The 18,136-nt window shown below is 37.0% G+C and overlaps 1 protein-coding gene across 3 annotated transcripts in view; it reads right to left on the bottom strand.

Moving 5' to 3' along the window:
* Nucleotides 1-18,136, bottom strand: part of Sugct (succinyl-CoA:glutarate-CoA transferase) — a 721,641-nt gene that overhangs the window by 610,772 nt on the left and 92,733 nt on the right. For all 3 annotated transcript variants that reach the window (XM_059263379.1, XM_059263377.1, XM_059263378.1), the window contains one exon: nucleotides 9,631-9,774. In XM_059263379.1, coding sequence (XP_059119362.1) covers nucleotides 9,631-9,774 — 144 coding nt within the window. The remainder of the gene's footprint in view (nucleotides 1-9,630; nucleotides 9,775-18,136) is intronic.

Here is an 18,136-nt window from a genome sequence, read left to right as displayed (position 1 = left end):
CATCTATAGATCCCTCCCTGACTCAAGCAGGTCTGCCCTGGCCTCACCTGAAACCAGAGGTCACTGAATGAATATTCACTTCAAATCTTTATTTATAATGGTGGATTTATAACTTTATAAATTTATTAAAAATTATTAAGTTGACATTTAAAGTGGATTTTATATATACTTCAAAAAAATTAACCTTTTTAAAGTAAAAGGAATATTACAAACACAAGTGTATATAACAGAACAAAATGATAAATTTCAGATGAGTATACTTGTTTGGGATTCTGAAAGTTTACTGACAAAACTGTACTAGAACAAGTTAAACTCTTATAAATCCTAACATGTTTATGTACATGTAATATGAACAACATTCAAATACAGGGAAAGACTGTAGCATCAAAAGTGACAAAATGCTCTATCTGTGAAAATAACTGTAGAGCTAAAACACTAACTCACTATAGAATAATTAAGGAAGCCTGGATACAATTACGTACAGGAAGGATATTAAACTTACAAAAGATATTTCTGAAAGCCACAACAGAAGGATAAGAGCACAAGAGTAATTGGAACCACATCCACACCCACTTCCTTGCTCTTTACCAATATCATCTAAGGACACAGTATTTAGATGCTGACATTAGACAATCTTGAGTGAACAACTTTAAATCATATTAAGACTAAAAGAAAATCAAAAGAATTTTATGACAAGGGTTAAAAGTTTATAGCTTTGAAACTACAAAATATTTGGTGCCCACTACAAACCACATCCCGGGCACCATCATGTCTCCACAGTGAACTCGGTGAAACGGTTTTGTTGTGGTTGAGGCAATCATCTCTGAGTTAATAATTAGCTACTATTCAAATCAAGCATAATTTGTCTATTGTAAAGTCGATCACTTTTAAGAGAGTTCAAAATCACATTTTTAGTGGCTGACATTGAATGTCATTCATCAGCCTATATAATGTGATCAAAACAAGTAGTAGTTTTTGACCACTGTATGAAAAAAGCTATTTTCCAGGCAGCTGAAACTAAAAACAAGTGCTATGTGCTAAATGTGGGTGAACAAATACTTATATTAAAAATAAATAAAAGGAATACTTTTTTTAAAAAGAGAAGTTTCCTATCATGCTACTTTGAAAAATATCTAAAAATAACATTTCTCATATATATAAAGCAGATTTTAATAATTTTGTGGTTTTATTTTGAGATCTAGACTCTACATATGTTTTTAAAATTGAAAGACAAAGTGAAATTAATCAATATTCCTCTATTGTGAAAAGTTGTAGATATAATAATAAAATAATTATGTTAATATGTAACTTTTCAATCTCAGCACATATCTAACCCTGTGAAATATATTGCACTAACCAAATAAACCAAATGACAGCCATCAACAGAATACTTTCCAATTTGCAATGCTTTTTTCACATCCTTTATTGTATTTCATCTTCAAACTATCATGTATGCCAGTACAGTAAATATTTATGGATTATCTACTCAATATCCATAGTCACCTTAGTCAAAATAATCTCATATAATTCTTTGAGGCAACAATTCTTACTCATTCCTAATATGGGGTGAACAGAGTTAGCCCAATAGCTAATGCAAGTTCTGACTTTCAGGCATCAATCTAATTTACAATAGTGAGTCAACACAAAACTTTCCTGATATAAGCAGATAAGGTCTTCAATGGAATAAAACAGAAGAGCCAAATAATAAGTGCATGTAATTAGATCCATCTGACATTTGACAAAGATTCCTAAAGTACACACTGAGGAAAGACAGTATCAATAACAAATGGTGCTGGCAAAATTGGATGTCCATGTATGAAATTTTGAAACTAGATTCACATCTAACACCCTGCACAAAAATCAGTTATCTGAGTCAACATAAAGCCTGCTCAATATGAAGGAATTCTTGCCTGGTACTGTAAACCTAGGCAACCTCCTATGGCTGGAGATGTCATAGATCCAAGAGAAAAACCTACTACTACCATTTTCCTAAACCAAAATGATTTCTAACTGTATTCTAAATACTTATCCTTATACCTACAAATAAGTGTAGCTCTCAGCCATCATTGAAGAAGATTCTTTTATCAGCACATGAAGGCTATTATAGAGATTTGCAACTGGTCAAAATGTAGAGAACAAGTGACCATAGGGTACCCATCCCCAGTTGGTATTATCTAAAATGCCATCACTACACCTGGGGCTCAGGCAAAATTATGGATGAAGAGAAAGTGTTTAAGAGCCTGAGGAGCAGAACACCTGCAACTATATAAAGTCTTCAAGACATAACAGGAATGATGAAACATGCAGTCATGAAACATCAACCATATGGTGACTTGCATAATTGCATCACCTCTCTACATGCAAACGTTGATGGGGGAAAGTTCACAAGGCTCCTTTATATGAAAAACTACAGGCAATCAATGGCTACTAAGAGAGGGAGAATCCACTGTTTCAGGGACAGTCCCCCAATCAGTTATCCAATACCAAGTGGTCATCCCTCAATACAGGTACATAAGAACTATACCACTAAATGAACTTAGTGGGTGTCTTAGTTAGAATTTCTATTGCTGTGAAGACACACCATAACCACAGCAACTCTTATAAAGGAAAACATTTAACTGAGGCTGGCTTACAGTTTCAGATGTTTACACCATTATTGTCATGGCAAGAATAATGACAGCATATAAGCAGACATGGCGCTGGAGAGGAGCTGAGAGTTCTACATCTTGATCCACAGGCAGCAGAAGGAGACTGAGTGCCACACTGGGCATAGTTTGAGCATATAAGACCTGAAAGCCTGCCCCCACAGTGACACACTTCCTCCAACAAGACCACATCTCCTAATGTGCTATTTATTCCCTATGGGCTAAGCATTCAAACACATGAGTCTCTAGGGACCATTCCTACTCAAACCACCACAGTAAGGGGTGTGTGTGTGTGTGTGTGTGTGTGTGTGTGTGTGTGTGTGTGTGTAAAGCAACTTTAATTATAGAAGAAGGGATCATGGATTTGAGAGGAAGTTGGCATTAGAAGGCCTTGGAAAAAAGGAGGGGTAGAAATGATGTAAATACTGGACTTAGGTATGAAATTCTCAAAAATATTAAAAAACTTTGTATTGACAAAACCGAGAAAGATAAATGCCACATATTTTCTCTCAGCTGTAGTTCCTAGCTCTAAATCTTCAGATGTGAGTATATGACATGAAATAACTGCAGAAACCAAGAAAATATAAATGGACCATGGTGAGGAGAGCATTTAGAAAAGAAGAGCAGGATACCAGTCATATGAAGGCAGAAACAGAAAAAAATGGCAGGAGGCTCCAACTGGAGAGGAAAGAGAGAGGTCAATACAGAAGGAAAAGGAAGGAAGAGAACAAATAACACTAAAATTGTTTCATAAATCCTTAAGGAATCACATTATTTTATATTTACCTAAAATTAAATATAAAGCTTTCAAGTGTATGTGTCTATGTATGTATAAAACACACATGCACACACATATATCATTATATAATATATAGAGAAATATAGATGATATAGATATAGATATAGATATAGATATAGATATAGATATAGATATAGATAAAGTTATGCCACTTGGGCTGACAAAGCTCCCCACAAGAACCATACACTTAACAAAAACCCTAGTACTCCGGCCATAAGAAACTTTCTTTCAAGTGTTTGGTCAGGGTGATCCATGTGTCTCTGAAGATAATATAGGCTACTGCTGTTGCCCTTGGTTGCCTCTTAGAGCTTGAAGCTAACAACCTATTGCAGAAGACACTGCACACTTAAGGCACAGGACTCAGACGATTAAACCTGTACCTAACCTGAAAGTCTCCTTCCTGCAGTCAAACTTCCATAGTGCCAGAAAGTAAAGTGCAAGCTGCCAAGAGAGCAAAGCAATTAATAGTCCTTCCCAGTTGTGAAACCTATGAACCACAGCAATGACCAGCACAGAAAAGATTACCATAAATTGCATGTGGCAGTTTGCATAAAGAGTCCACCATAAGTCTTGGGCATTTGAATGCTAGGTTCTCATTGTGGAGGCTTAGGAGGTATGGCATTGGTAGAGGAAGTATGTCATTGGGGCAGACTTCCTCTCATGTCATTTTGAGTTAGCCTTCTCTGTTTCCTGTTTGTGGTTCAAGATATGAGTTTTTAGATGCTATATCATCCATCTGTCACCAGCTACTTCCACTCTTTCATCACAGACTCTAAACCTCTGGCACTGTGAACCTACAATAAACTCTTCCTTCTATAAGTTCCCTTGTTCATTGTGTTTTATCACAATAGAAAGATAAATAAGACAGTACAGTAAGTGGCACTTACATGTCATTGATAACCAACAGCTGTCCAAATGAATTTAAGGCCCACTCAACAAAAGGGAAATCATATCTGCTCCTAGAAACCCAGTCAGATTTCCTGGGGCTTAGTGAGGTCATGGATCTTAGAAGAGAATCTACTGCCACCAATCTGCTAGACCACCATAATTCCTAAGCACATTCTTGTGGTGATATATTGTGTCCCCAACATATTGTGTACCCTAATAAAGCTTATCTGAAGATCAGAGAAAAAAGCCAGCCACTATATTAAACACAAAAGTCAGGCAATAGTAGCATATGTCTTTAATCCTAGCATTTGAGAGGCAGAGAACCATCTGGATCTCTGTGAGTTCAAGGCCACAATGAGAACAGACACAGGCATGGTGGCACATGCATTTAATGCCAGCACTAACCATAGAGTTCTGGAGGTCTGTACAGAAAGACAGGAAGTGATGTAGCTGGGTGGAGAGAGGAAGTGAGATGCAGAACAGAAAGGCATATAGGGTATACAAGAAGCAGTTCTCTTTGGCTGAGGATTTCCAAGTGGTAAGAACATGGCTGGCTTCTTTCTACTTTTCTGATCTCTCAGTTTTTACCCCAATATCTGGCTCTGGGTTTTTATTAATAAGACCATTTAGCAATTTGTCTTACACATTCTAAATCTTAACCTTATACCACTTACACCTATAAGTAAGTGTGGCCATAATGCCTCACCAAAGAAGCTTCTCTTTACAGGGAAACCATCAGGAGCAGGAACAGGAGTCTGGAAGCTCAGATTGTCTTATCAATCATGAAACAGAGAAAAAGAAGTGGGGCCTGGCTATAAAACCTCAAGGTCTGCCTTAGGTACCCACTTCTTCTGGTAAGATTCTATCTCCTAAAGGTTCCATAAGCACCCCAAACAGAGCCACCAGCTCAGGAACCAAGTATTCAAATGCCTAAATCTAGGAGGGACATTCTGCACTCAAACCACATTTGGACTCTGAGCCCATACTATGTTAATGGTCAACTCAACAGTGCAAAATGCATTAAATCAGCTTCAAAATTTCCCATAGACACTAACAGTCCCAGCACTGTTCAAAAGTCCAAATTCTCTTTTGAAACACAATCTCTTAACTATGGGTCGAGTTACATACTTAAACAAGTTACATACTTCCAATATATAATGGCACAAAATAGACATTCACTGCAAAAGGGAGGAATGGAAACATACCAAGGGAAAAAAATGGACCAAAGGAAGACCAAACCCCTTCAGGACAACCACTCAATCCTAAAGCACCAAACCAGGCATCCTGGACTCATGATGGATTCTTCTGTTCTCCAGAGGGTTTGGCTGGCCTGGTTCCTCTGTTATGTATAACATACATATTCTCTCTCTTACACAGGCTCCATTCCATGTCCAGCTCTTTCCTTGATGGATGTCCTATGGTCCTGGCATCTCCAACATTCTGGGGCCTCCATAGCAACTGAGACTGATAAAATCCCAGCTTCATGCAATAGCCTTTCAGGGCTGCTTTACAGAAGCTCTAACATGCCACACACTGCCTGGTCTCAGCACCTCCCTGGAACTTTGGAGTAAGGGTCCATGATCTCTCAGTCTTGCATTTTTTATGCTAGCAATATCAGTAAAAGTTAGACTACATTGTCAAGTTCTGCTGCCAGCCCAAGATGTAGCCTAGCTGTTTTGAACCACAGCTGTAATTTCCTGGGTATGCCTTTGTAGATGATGAATCTGCAATATCACTTTCCTAGGCAATTGTTTCCAGCAAAAACCCCATTCTGTGGTGTGCTCAGTCAGACTGCTTTCTCCTTCCAAATAAATTTTCATTTTTACAAGTTGGGCCTTTGATGGGTGAGGTCATGCCTTCAGGGCACTTTTCCTATTGAAGACAGTGAGGTTACTCTTGAACAATTATAAATGCTTTGTCCTCTGAATGTTCTGCTCCTTGTCCACAATTTTAAACTTGCTCACACAACATTCCTTGCTAAACTTCATGTATTTCATCCTTTTACTCTCACTGTCAATGTGAATAAGAACAGTGAGAAGTAGCCATGTCACAGACTGAATGCTATGCTACCTTGAAATTTCCTCTACCAATGAAATTAATCTATTGCTTTTTAATTCAACCTCACACAAGCTCTCACCCATGAGCAGAGTACTGCCAAGTTTCTTTGCCCCAATGTAATTATAGGGAGCCCAGTTCCAGACAGTCTCTGTTTCCCTCTGAAACCTCACTTAGCCCAGGCCTCCACTGTCTGCACACCACTTATCATTTGGTCTTCTGAACTCCCACCAGAATAGCCCATTAAGCTCTTCTCACAGCATTCTGTGGATTTTCTAGCCCAAAGTTCCAAATCTTCCACATTCCTGTGGTAGTCTGAATGTAATTGGCCCCTATAATCTCATAGGAAGTGGCACTATTAGGAGGTATGGCTTTTTTGGAGTGGATATGGCCTTGTTGGAGGAAGTGTGTCACTGTTGGGGTGGACTTGGGAGATTTCCTATGCTCAGGATACCTCCCAGTGTTTCCGTGAACTTGCGTTGCCTGAAGGATATAGGACTCTCAGTTACTTCTCCAGCACCATGTCTGCCTGCAAGCGGCCATGTTTCCCACCATGATGATAATGTACTGAATCTCTGAAGTGTAAGCAAGCCATCCCAATTAAATGCTTCCTTTGTAAGAGTTATTGTGATCATGGTGTCTCTTCACAGCAACAGAAACCCAAACTAAGACACTCCTCCTGTAAACCAGTTCTAAAGCCTAAGAAGTACATGATTAAATTTATAAAAACAAAAGCCCCACTTCTCAGTACCAATTTTCTGTGCTGATTGTTTTTCTCATTGCCATGACCAAATACCTGAGAAGACACTATTTAAAGGAAGAAGTATGTTTATTCTGGCTAACAGTTTCAGGGGATCATTCCATCTTGGCAAAGGAGGTGTGTCAGCAGGAAGGGAAGGTATGGTAGCAGGAGCAGAGTCTAGCACATCACACTGTGTTAGCAATAAGGAAGCAGACAGAAAAAAGGAAATGGGGCCAGGCTATAAAACCTCCACTACCCCCAAAAGACACACTTCCTCTGACAAGTTACTACCTCCCAGGGGTTTCATACCCTTCCCAAACAGTACCATCAGCTTGGAACTAAATTTTCAAACATATGAGCCTATGGAGGACATTTCTCATTCAAACTATAATACCAATGATAACTTGATTTTTGACGAATATTGAGCTGAGAATTAAAGATGATGTGAAAAGCACAAAAAGATATTTTCCTTACACTATAGGAGTTTACAGTCTCAAGAATCAACATGAATCAACCATGCCTGAATATACACATACACAGACACAGACACACACACACACACACAAAACAATGACTTTAATAAATATCTGTGTGTATGTAGACATGAATTTACTCATTATGAAGCAGTCTTGCAGGTGAGAATATATTCCACATAGGACTCACCAATTCAGTGCTAGAAGATTGTTTAACCTCTACTATACTATAGTAGATAATTGTTCCCAAAGTTAATGTATTCATTCATAATTGAGTATAAAGTAAAGAAGTTAATACAGACAAAATTATGACTATCTATATATTATTTGGGAAGCTTGGTGAAAAAATGAAAATGAAAAAAATCTTCTGTTCAGAAATGTTAAGCATTTCAAGACACAGACAGTAGGACCTACAAAGCCTAGAGCCCTGTAAGATTACACATGTCCCTCACCTATAAAACTTTCATGTCTTCCACATTTATTGGATATATAAGTTTTATTTGGTTACTTAACTTACCTCAGGTTCATTACAGCTATTAACACAGACAAAGAAAAGACTTTTAGTTCCTTCCCATAACTACCATCTATGGCTTTCTGTGAAGAAGCAAAATAACTCATTTGAAGAGAGTTCTTTTGTCCTTTTACAAAACCATTAAAATTCTGACAGTGATTCAACATTGCTGTTAAAAACTCATACACATTATTTTACCATCAACCATATCGACTTTTTTATTTCTATACACCTCCTTAATTTTGCCTAACAGAAAAAAATCTCCAATGTAGTGTTCCAAGTTTACTATTTTCCCATGTATGCCACTTAAATCTGAAATTCCCAACTGAGATCTCTATGTCTAGAAAGTAATTTTCCCACAGTAAAATGTCTCCTTGCACAAATTAGATATTTTCTTTTTCCTATCCCTGAAAAATTATCTATTCAGAATCAACTTCCACATATGGTACAGCATCTGGGTCTGATCCAGTAAAGGAGGCAAAATGTCATGTTAAAAGTGAATTAACCCCTCCGTTTCACCAGTCCTGTGCTTGCTACGATGTAGCTGTAACTGTCTAAACCAGGGAGGTTAGTCTATGGACAGAGTTCTAGGAGTTAAATAGCATGGGTGTACAAAAGGATATCTTTATTTTCATCAACCTCTGACCTAAACAATTATGAAGCCAAGCAATGAAACCACCAGAGGATTAGCAATATCTATGACTTGATCACTGATAATTTTATATATCCTCTCATATCATTTTCACTCCATATCATATTATCTATTGCATATTTCTTGAAATATCATTTCTTCTTAACATTACATCAAAATTTAATGGTGTTGCAATCACTATTATATCACCAGAGGCTAAAGTAGAAAGAGGTCCAGTTCAAAGTCTCCCTGGGCTATGTTTTGAGGTCAAGGCCAATCAAATTAGTGAGACCATCTCAAAATGGAGAATAAAAAGAGGGCTGGGAACATAGCATAGGAGCAGAGCACTTACCTAGCATAGTCAATTTCCATAAATTTTAATATGTTAGTAAAAGCCATATATTGTGATAACACAACAATGATTTTTACATTTAGATAAATATTTCCATATAACTTAGTTCTTTTGTAATCCAATTACCTCATCTTATGAACTTAAAAACTATGACAAGGTCCACATATTTTGCCAGACTTACACGAGAGTCCATGGCACATAAAAGGTGAAGAAATGGCATCAAAGGATGTTACGGAGCTCATAAGACAGTGAAATAGAGGCAACTGTACTGTGGTCTCACAAGGGAAGTTCTCCCACTGAATGACTTGGGAATTCTAATTCAACAACACATTTAAATTGTAACAAAATTGTCACAGTTTTTTAGATGATTTCATATTTGAATGATTTCCTATGAAAGCAAATATCAAAGCAAAGCAGTTTATGAGGGGTTGTTTGTTTTTTAATTTTAATGGCATGTGACCATAGGATTCTATCCAAAAAAGTATAACCCAAATACATTGTTACATCAAATTAAAATAATATTTGGGTTGGTACCTGAGATGACAGTAGATTACAATCAATGAACAGTCCTTTTCCAGTTCTGTAACGTCGTATGAGGCCAGCCATAATGGCTCCATAGGCAAACAGGCCAGTGGCAAGGTCAGTCATGGCCACTCCTGGGCGAACAGGCTCTCCATCCTGATTTGAGGGTTGAATGGGAAAAACAGAAATTAAATATTGAACCATCTTATATTTTTCAGACATTCTGTGGCTGAACAAAAGAATGATATTTGACATTCATATCTACACACGAGCAGACACATACACATGAGTAAATCTAAATATTAGTATTAAGGATATCAACTGATAGAAATGTATTTATAATAAATGTATATTTACCACTGTATTTCTCAAGAGGCATACAAACCAACCTAAACCAAGTTAAAGGAAATAAGGAATCTTTATTTAAAGGAAAAAATAATAAATGAATTGCTGGATTTGAATGTAAATGTATGTTAATCTGCCAGAAAAGAGTTGAAATATTGTTTTTCTCCTGTTGGATGAAATGCCGTTTTATAAAAGAAACAGCAGAAGGAAGAGGAAGAGAAGAAGGCAAAAAAAACCTGGTTTAGTTTCCTTATAATCATGCTAATAGCTGGCAAATATCCTAATGGCATATGCCTTTTAAAAAGATTCATAATGACACATATGTGTGAAAATATCATAATGAAACCCATCACTTTGTATATTGACTTTAAAAAATAATTTTAAAATTATATTTTAAAAAGACAAAGCAAGCTTATTAATATTTACATGTACTTCTGCAGAAATTTATAAAAAGCTAAAAATAGTAATACCATATGATGAACCTTAGCGACAACCAAAGACATATAATCCCTAAAAATGAGTACAAATATTTTAATGTTGAAAAGCAGTTTAATCATTAAAATTTCACTATAACTAGTGCTAAGACCTTAATCAAACTTCAAAAAATTGTTCCTCCACTACTTTGGGCACATCTTCTTCAGGTATGGAGGCCCAATGTAAGCAGCCACCAATGCCATTTACCCCTGCCCAACATTCTTGCCTGCATCTCGACCCAGGGAGCCCATATACCCACTCCTAACTCAACTCTAACCACCCTGGCCAAACTACTCATCCCCACTAGGCATATCTGGTCTCTTCTCTGCAAAGACACAAGATTGGTGCCACCAACAACACACTCCCTCCACCTAAGGATTGCCTCTCTTCAGACCCACACCAGCAACTCTATCCTCCACTTACACCTGCCTAAGAAACATTTCTGCTGTGCCTGCATTCCTTCTCCTCCTTCCCCACACCCACATCAAGTAGGGAAGCCCAACTTACACTGGTAACTCCATCCACCCCTGAAAGCACCCTTGTCCCCCTCATCCCAAGGCATACAGCCAAAAGTTCTGCCACCACCCTACCCATCCACCCCATACCAACTCCATCCATCACATTTCACACACTCGGCACCTTCTGTAGACAGACACTAAACTTATGCTACCAATAATAGCCATCCATACCACCTGAGGACACCCCCCATCTCCAGAGAGAGATACTAGACCCATACCAGCAATAGCAATGGTACCTATAGACTGAGGAAAAGTCCAAAGCATCTCGACCAAGCTCCTGAAGGTTAAATGTAAAAATCCTCTGACTCTACAGAGGGTTTGCTTCTGAGCTGATAAATTTCACTTAACTTAAGCAGAGCCAGGACTATTTCTAATATCCCATTTCAACACTTAAACTGAATTGCCCAAAGACTCAATCTTAAGCCCCATACAAATAGCTAGCCACCTGACAAGTTGGAGTAATAGGAAACAGAACTTTAAACACTCATTCAACAATATAGAAATGAGATTTCCATACCAAGAAATACTACTAACAACCTAACTCCAGATGCCTAGGTCCTGTGGCAAATAAAAAAAACATAAATACACAAACCAATAAGTCTCTATCAAAAATTAGTTCTTCCATAGTAATGTCCCTAAGAAAAGTGACTTAGATAATGTACAAGACAATGATGTCAAAATAGAAATAATAAACATCATCAAAGAACTCAAAAAGGATATGGGTAAATGTCATAATGAAGACCATAAAAACACAACAGTTGAATGAAATTATGAAAACAATTGAAGATATGAAAATAGAATTTAATAAGGAAATAGAAATTCTGGGGGAATTCAAGTGAAATATTCAAGAATTCAGACAAAAAAAATCAGAGGAAAGCCTTACCAACTGACAGATTCAAGTGGAAAAGAGAATGTCAAGTCTTTAAGACAAGGTAGAAGAATTTCTTCACATAGTCAAAGAAAATGTCAAATCCGGGGGTGGGGGAGACATGTGCACCTCTAGGACACTATAGAAAGACAAAACACATGAATAACAGGCATAAAAAGACGAAACCCAGGCCAAAGGCATGAAAAATATTTTCAACAGAACAACACAAGATAACTTCCCTAACATATGAAAGGAGATGTCTATCAAGATCCAAGAGGCATGGAGAATAACAAAGAAAGGGAAGTAGAAAAGAAACTATGTATAGCACATAATAGTCAAAACATTAAATATACATAGCAAAGAAAGGATATTGAAAGTAGCAAGAAAAAAAGATAACTCACATACAGAGCAGGTCCATCAAAATTACAGCAGATTTTGTTTGCACTGGAGACCATGAAATCAGGAAGGGCTTGGGACCAATGTTCTATGACTTATGAAAGGCCAAAGATATCATCCTAGACCACTATATCCAACAAAGATATAAGTCATATTTGAAGGAGAAAGGAAAATGTTTCAACACAAAATGATATTTAAGGAAATTAGTACCACTAAGCCAGGTCTACAGAAGATACTGCAAGAAATACTTAACTCTGAAGAGAAGGTTAAACACACTCAATAAGGCACAAGGAACAAGTAATCAATTTCAGAACACTGAAAGAGATCTAATCAAAGATCACAACAGCAACAAAATGACAGAAATTAATACACATTTTTCAATAATAGCTTCATTTTATGTTCAATTTCCCAATGAATACACACAAACTAACAGACAGGAATCAGAAAACAAGATCTGTCTTGTTTCTGCCTTCAAGATACAACCCTCATGACCAATGATATATACCACTACAGGATAAAAGGATGGAAAAAGGTATTAACAAGCAAATGAACCAAGAAATAAGCAGGTATAGTATTCTAATATTTGACAAAACAGACTTCAAACCAAAATGAATTAGAAGAAACACTTTATCCTTTTATTGGTTAAAAAAAAAAGTCCAAGAAGAGACTATAACAATCCTAAACATATATGCACCCAAAACAGCAGCTAAGTTTCATAAAAGAAACACTACTAGACTTAACACCACAGATAAAACCCAAAATAGTGACAGACGGTAGTTTCAAGACCAAATTTTAACCAATAGGCAGGTTATCTGAAAAAGTACTAAATAGACTAAATAAAGAGACTCTGGAGTTAAATGACATCAAAAAATTTAAATAGACCTAATACATATACACAGAACATTTTACCCAAACACTAAAGAACACACATTTTTCTTAGCAGCCCATGGGAGTTCCCATTAAATTAAAAGACACAAAACAAATCTCAACAAATGAAGCAAAATCAAAATCACATGCTCTGTTCCATGTGAACACCAGACAAGACAGAAAGCACACTAAATCATAGCAGTTAAACACACAATACTGAGCCAAACTTGGGAGAAGCAAGAAGGTTACTAGCTTTTTTTTCTAGAATTGAATGAAAATAAAAACACAATGAAAGCAGCCATAAGAGGTAAGTTTGTAGCACTGTGTTTCTACATTAAAAGCTTTGTGAGATCTCAAATAAATAACTTAGTGATATATCTGAAGGCCATAGCAAAACAAGAGCAAGCAACACCCTTAAAAAGTAGATGGAAAGAAATAATAACAGTCAGGGCTGAAATTGATGAACCAGAAATGAAAAAAATACAAAAGATCAATGAAATAAGATGTATGTTCTCTGGAATCAGTAACAAGACTGACAAATATTTAGCCAAATTAACCAAAAGAAAGGAGACAAATTAATAAAATTGGAGATTAAAAGGAAGACATCTTAACAAACTCCAAGAAAATTCAGAGAAGCATACGAACATACTTTTAAAATGTTTATATTCCACCAAACTAGAAAGTCTAAAAGAAAGAGATAAATTTATGAAACAGAAGCAGTAATTAAAAATATCCTAACTAAACAAAGCCCAGAACCAGATGGGCCCACTGAAGAATTCTATATAACTTTAAGGAACTAATACCAAAACTTATGAAAGTATTCAAGAAAATAGAAAATGAGGGAATATTTCCAAATCCTTTAATAAAGTCAGAATTACCATAATATTAAAATAAGACAAAGGCTCAATTAAAAAATTATAGACTAATATCACTAAGGAACATAGAAGCAAAAATTCTCAATAAAATATTTAAAAACCAAATTAAAGAACATAAGAAAAGATTATCTACAATGATCAAGTAGACTTCACCCTAGAGATGCAGAGAAGGCTCAACATACATAAATCAATAAACATAATCCACCACATAAATCAACTAAATGGAAAAAATCACAAGATCATCTCATTTCATTCAGAAAAAAACTTTGGCAAAACCCACCACTGATTCATGATAAAAATTACTTGAAAAACAGAGGAGACATATCTCAAAACAACACAGGAAGCCCATACCAACATCATCCTAAATGGAGAAAACCTCAAGGCATTTCGTTAAAAGTCAGGAACGAAGCTGGGCAGTAGTGGTGCAAGCCTTTAATCCCAGCACTCAAGAGGCAGAGGCAGGAGGATCTCTGTGAGTTTGAGGCCAGCCTGGTCTACAGAGTGTGTTCCAAGACAGCTAAGACTACACAGAGAAACCCTGTCTCAAAAAACCAAAAAACAAAAACCAGGAACAAGGAAAGGATATCCACTCTCCCCACTCTTGTTCAGCATATTACTTAACTAGAGCACTAAGACAAGTGAAAAGCAGTAAAGAAGATATAAGTAGAAAAGGAAGAAGTCAATGTACCTTTATTTGCAGATAATATAATTCTATATGTGAAAGACCCTAAAGCTAATATATTCAGCAAACTAGCAGGATGAAAACTAATACACAAAAACCAGTGCCTTACTATATACAAATGGCAAACACAGAGAGAAAGAAATAAAGGAAACTATACCATTCATAACCAATTCAAAAATATCTTGGAATAGAAATAACCCAGGAAGTAAAAGACTTGTTTGATGAAAAGTTCAAGACACTGAAAAAAGAAATTGAAGAAGATCCCAGAAAATGGAAAGATCTCCTGTACTCATGGATTGGCAGGATTAATACAGTGTTAATGGCCATACTGCCAAAAGGAATCTACTCCCATCAAAATTCCAATGCAGTTCTTCATCAAAACTGAAAAAAAAATATTTCACATAGAAATACTGAGGACTCAGGATAATCAAAGCAATTCCGAACAAAAAGAATGATGCAGAAGGCATCACCTCACTGGATTTCAAATCATACTTTAGAGCCATAGCATGGCTCTAAGCATAGCATAGAACAGGCACAATTATGACTGGCACAGAACTTAAGACAGACATACCAACCCACATTCCTGTATAGTCACCAGATTTTTGTAAAAGAACCCAATAATACATACTGAAGAAAACTCATCATCTTCAACAAATGATGTTAGGCAAACAGGATAGCTATGTGTAAAAGAATGAAAATAAATCTGTATCTATCACCCCACACAAAACTCAACTCCAAATAAATCAAGGATCTCAATATAAGATCTGATACCCTGAACCTGGGAGAGGAGAAAGTAGGGAATGGGCCTGAACTCATTGGCACAGGAAATGACTTCCTAAACATGACCCCAATAGCACAGGCATCAAGATCCACAAATTCATAAATGGACCCCAGAAAAATAAGTTTCTGTATAGCAAAATGTGTGGTGATATTTTATTTGTATGTTAATAAATAAAGTTTGCCTGGAGATCAGAGGAAATAGCAAGCCCTTAACAAAAGTTAGGCAAGGGTAGCACACACCCTTAATCCAGTCACATGGCATGCAGGGTCTCTGTGTGTTCAAGGACACACTAAGGAACAGCCAAGCATGGTGACACACACCTTTAATCCAAGTACAAACCATAGAGACCTGGAGGTCTGTACAGACAGGCAGTGACAAGGAAGTAAGGTAGCTGGGCTAAGAGCCAATGAGAGGGCAGAACAGCAAGGCAATAAAGGCATGGGTAGACAGGAAGTAAGTCACCCTTTTGATAGCTGCAGAACTGGAGAGGTAAGGTTGGTGGCTATCACTATTTCTCTGATCTCTAAGGCTTTCACCCCTATATTTGGCTCTGTGTTTCTTATTTAATAAGACCATTTAGAAATTCGGCTACATTTGGCATCCAACTGTGGGACAGGAATTCATAAAAAAGCCACTTGGCTGTGGCCTTGCGGGCCCCAGTTTGGCTGGAGCTGCAAATGGCAGGACTGCTTGTGGGGATACAGAGCCCCTGGCTCAGGCCCAGTACAGCTCAGGCCAGAAAATGTGGCTGGACTTTCTTTAGCTTATTTTTCTCCTGGTGGCTAATAGGTTCTCTCTCTATCTATCTGTCTATCTCTGGATACCCATTTCAGACTGCCACCACACTAGGTAGCTGCTTTGAAATTTCCTTAGACTTCTACTGTTCTATGCAGACTTGGTAAGTCAATTAAGATACCAGATATCTTAAAGGAAGAAACTAGTTAAAAGAGAAAATTTTTTCCACATTTAAAAATGGGAAATATTTTTACAATGGAAAGAAATTGGTCTTTGTTTGATAACACATTAGGCAGTCTGAAAATGGAACAATTATATGAGAGGATAATTAATGTTGATGGGATGTACACAACATCAATTATGAATATTATTGGTTTAATTATCCTTATTTTAGTATTAAAAAGGTTGGTCAATTAAGTGCCAAGATAAATGCTTTAGAAAAACCTGTTAAAATGAATTATAGAGAAATTCAGACCCATACAGAAGAATTTAATGGTGAAATTATTTCAGGATTGAATTATATGGTTACAGAGAGACAGCCTGTTTTCAAACAATCAAACTTAATTTATCCGGTAGCCATACAGGAACTACATGCTTCAGGGCATGTACAAGCTAATTGGACTCCAGTGGAAATGTTAGATTTAAGGAGATTTAAGGAAACTATAGTATCCTATGGCATGCATTCTCCATTCATAAAGCAAATGTTAAAGTCATGGTCAACTTGTAATAGGATTATTCCTCAGGACCAGAAAGAATTGGTAACAACTGTCCTGGAGTCTGGAGCACAATTACAGTGGCAAACCTGGCTTAAAGAGGAGGTTAAGACAATAGAAAACCAGTGTAGAACTAGAGGTGTGGAAATTTCCCAGGATCAGATTCTTGGAGAAGGCCAATACTCTGGTATACAAAGACAATGTTCATATGACAACCAAACCTTAATTCTATGCTTCATGGCAGCCATGAATGCATGGAACAGAATTGAGGAAGCAAGGGGAAAAAATGAATCATTCACATTCACAAATGTAGCCAAATTTCTAAATGGTCTTATTAAATAAGAAACACAGGAACATAGAGGCTAGGCAGTGGTGGCACAAACCTTTAATCCTAGCACTTGGGAGGCATAGATCCATCTGGATATCTGTGAGTTCAAAGCCACCCTGGACTATATGAGATTGATTCAGTCTAAGAGAGAAACAGAGCCAGGCAGTGCTGGCACACACCTTAATCCCAGTACTTGAGAATCACATGCCTTTAATCCCAGCACTTGAGATCTCATGCCTCTGCTATCAGTATTGGGAAGCACACACGCTTTTAATCCCAGCACTAGGACGGAAGTAATAAGGTTGGGCGGAGAAAAGTATATAAGGCATGAGGAGACAGGAATTAAAGCTTTTCAGCTAAGGAGTCTTTTCAGTTGGACTCTTTTCGGCTGATGACTCAGAGACACTCAGTCAGAGGATTCGTGGAGTAGGCAAGGTGAGAAGTGGCAATGGCTTATTCCTTTGTCTCTCTGATCTTTCAACATTTACCCCAATATCTGGCTCCGGTTTTTTATTATAAGACCTACTAGATTTCGTGCAACAAGATATACCCATGATACTGCAAAAATATGGCTACCTAAACCAGACCAGAAAAATGGCAACACCAATAAGCATGCTAACAGAAAAGGGGGAAATTTCACAGGTCCACATCCCTACGCAAAAAAACTACAGTCAACTCATGATGGCTGAAGGAGGAAGAATTAGTCTTCCTCAGTGATGAACCTCCTAATTAGCTATCCAATACCAAATGGTAAGCCCTTAAATCAAATCCATATAAGCAACACTTAACAGATTCCAAAGGTTATGTTTATGTATTTTATGAAATACATATATTATGTATAAAACAATTGTATAGTTATAAAAATAAAGAAAAAAATGACATGAATTTGAGAAGTAGTAAGGGGATGGGAGGTGTTATAGGGCAGGTACTTGGGAG

Source organism: Peromyscus eremicus, chromosome 5 (assembly GCF_949786415.1).
Source record: "Peromyscus eremicus chromosome 5, PerEre_H2_v1, whole genome shotgun sequence".
Lineage (NCBI taxonomy): Eukaryota > Metazoa > Chordata > Mammalia > Rodentia > Cricetidae > Peromyscus > Peromyscus eremicus.
Note: the sequence above shows the minus strand (reverse complement) of the source record. Positions and strands in the feature narration are given on the sequence as shown.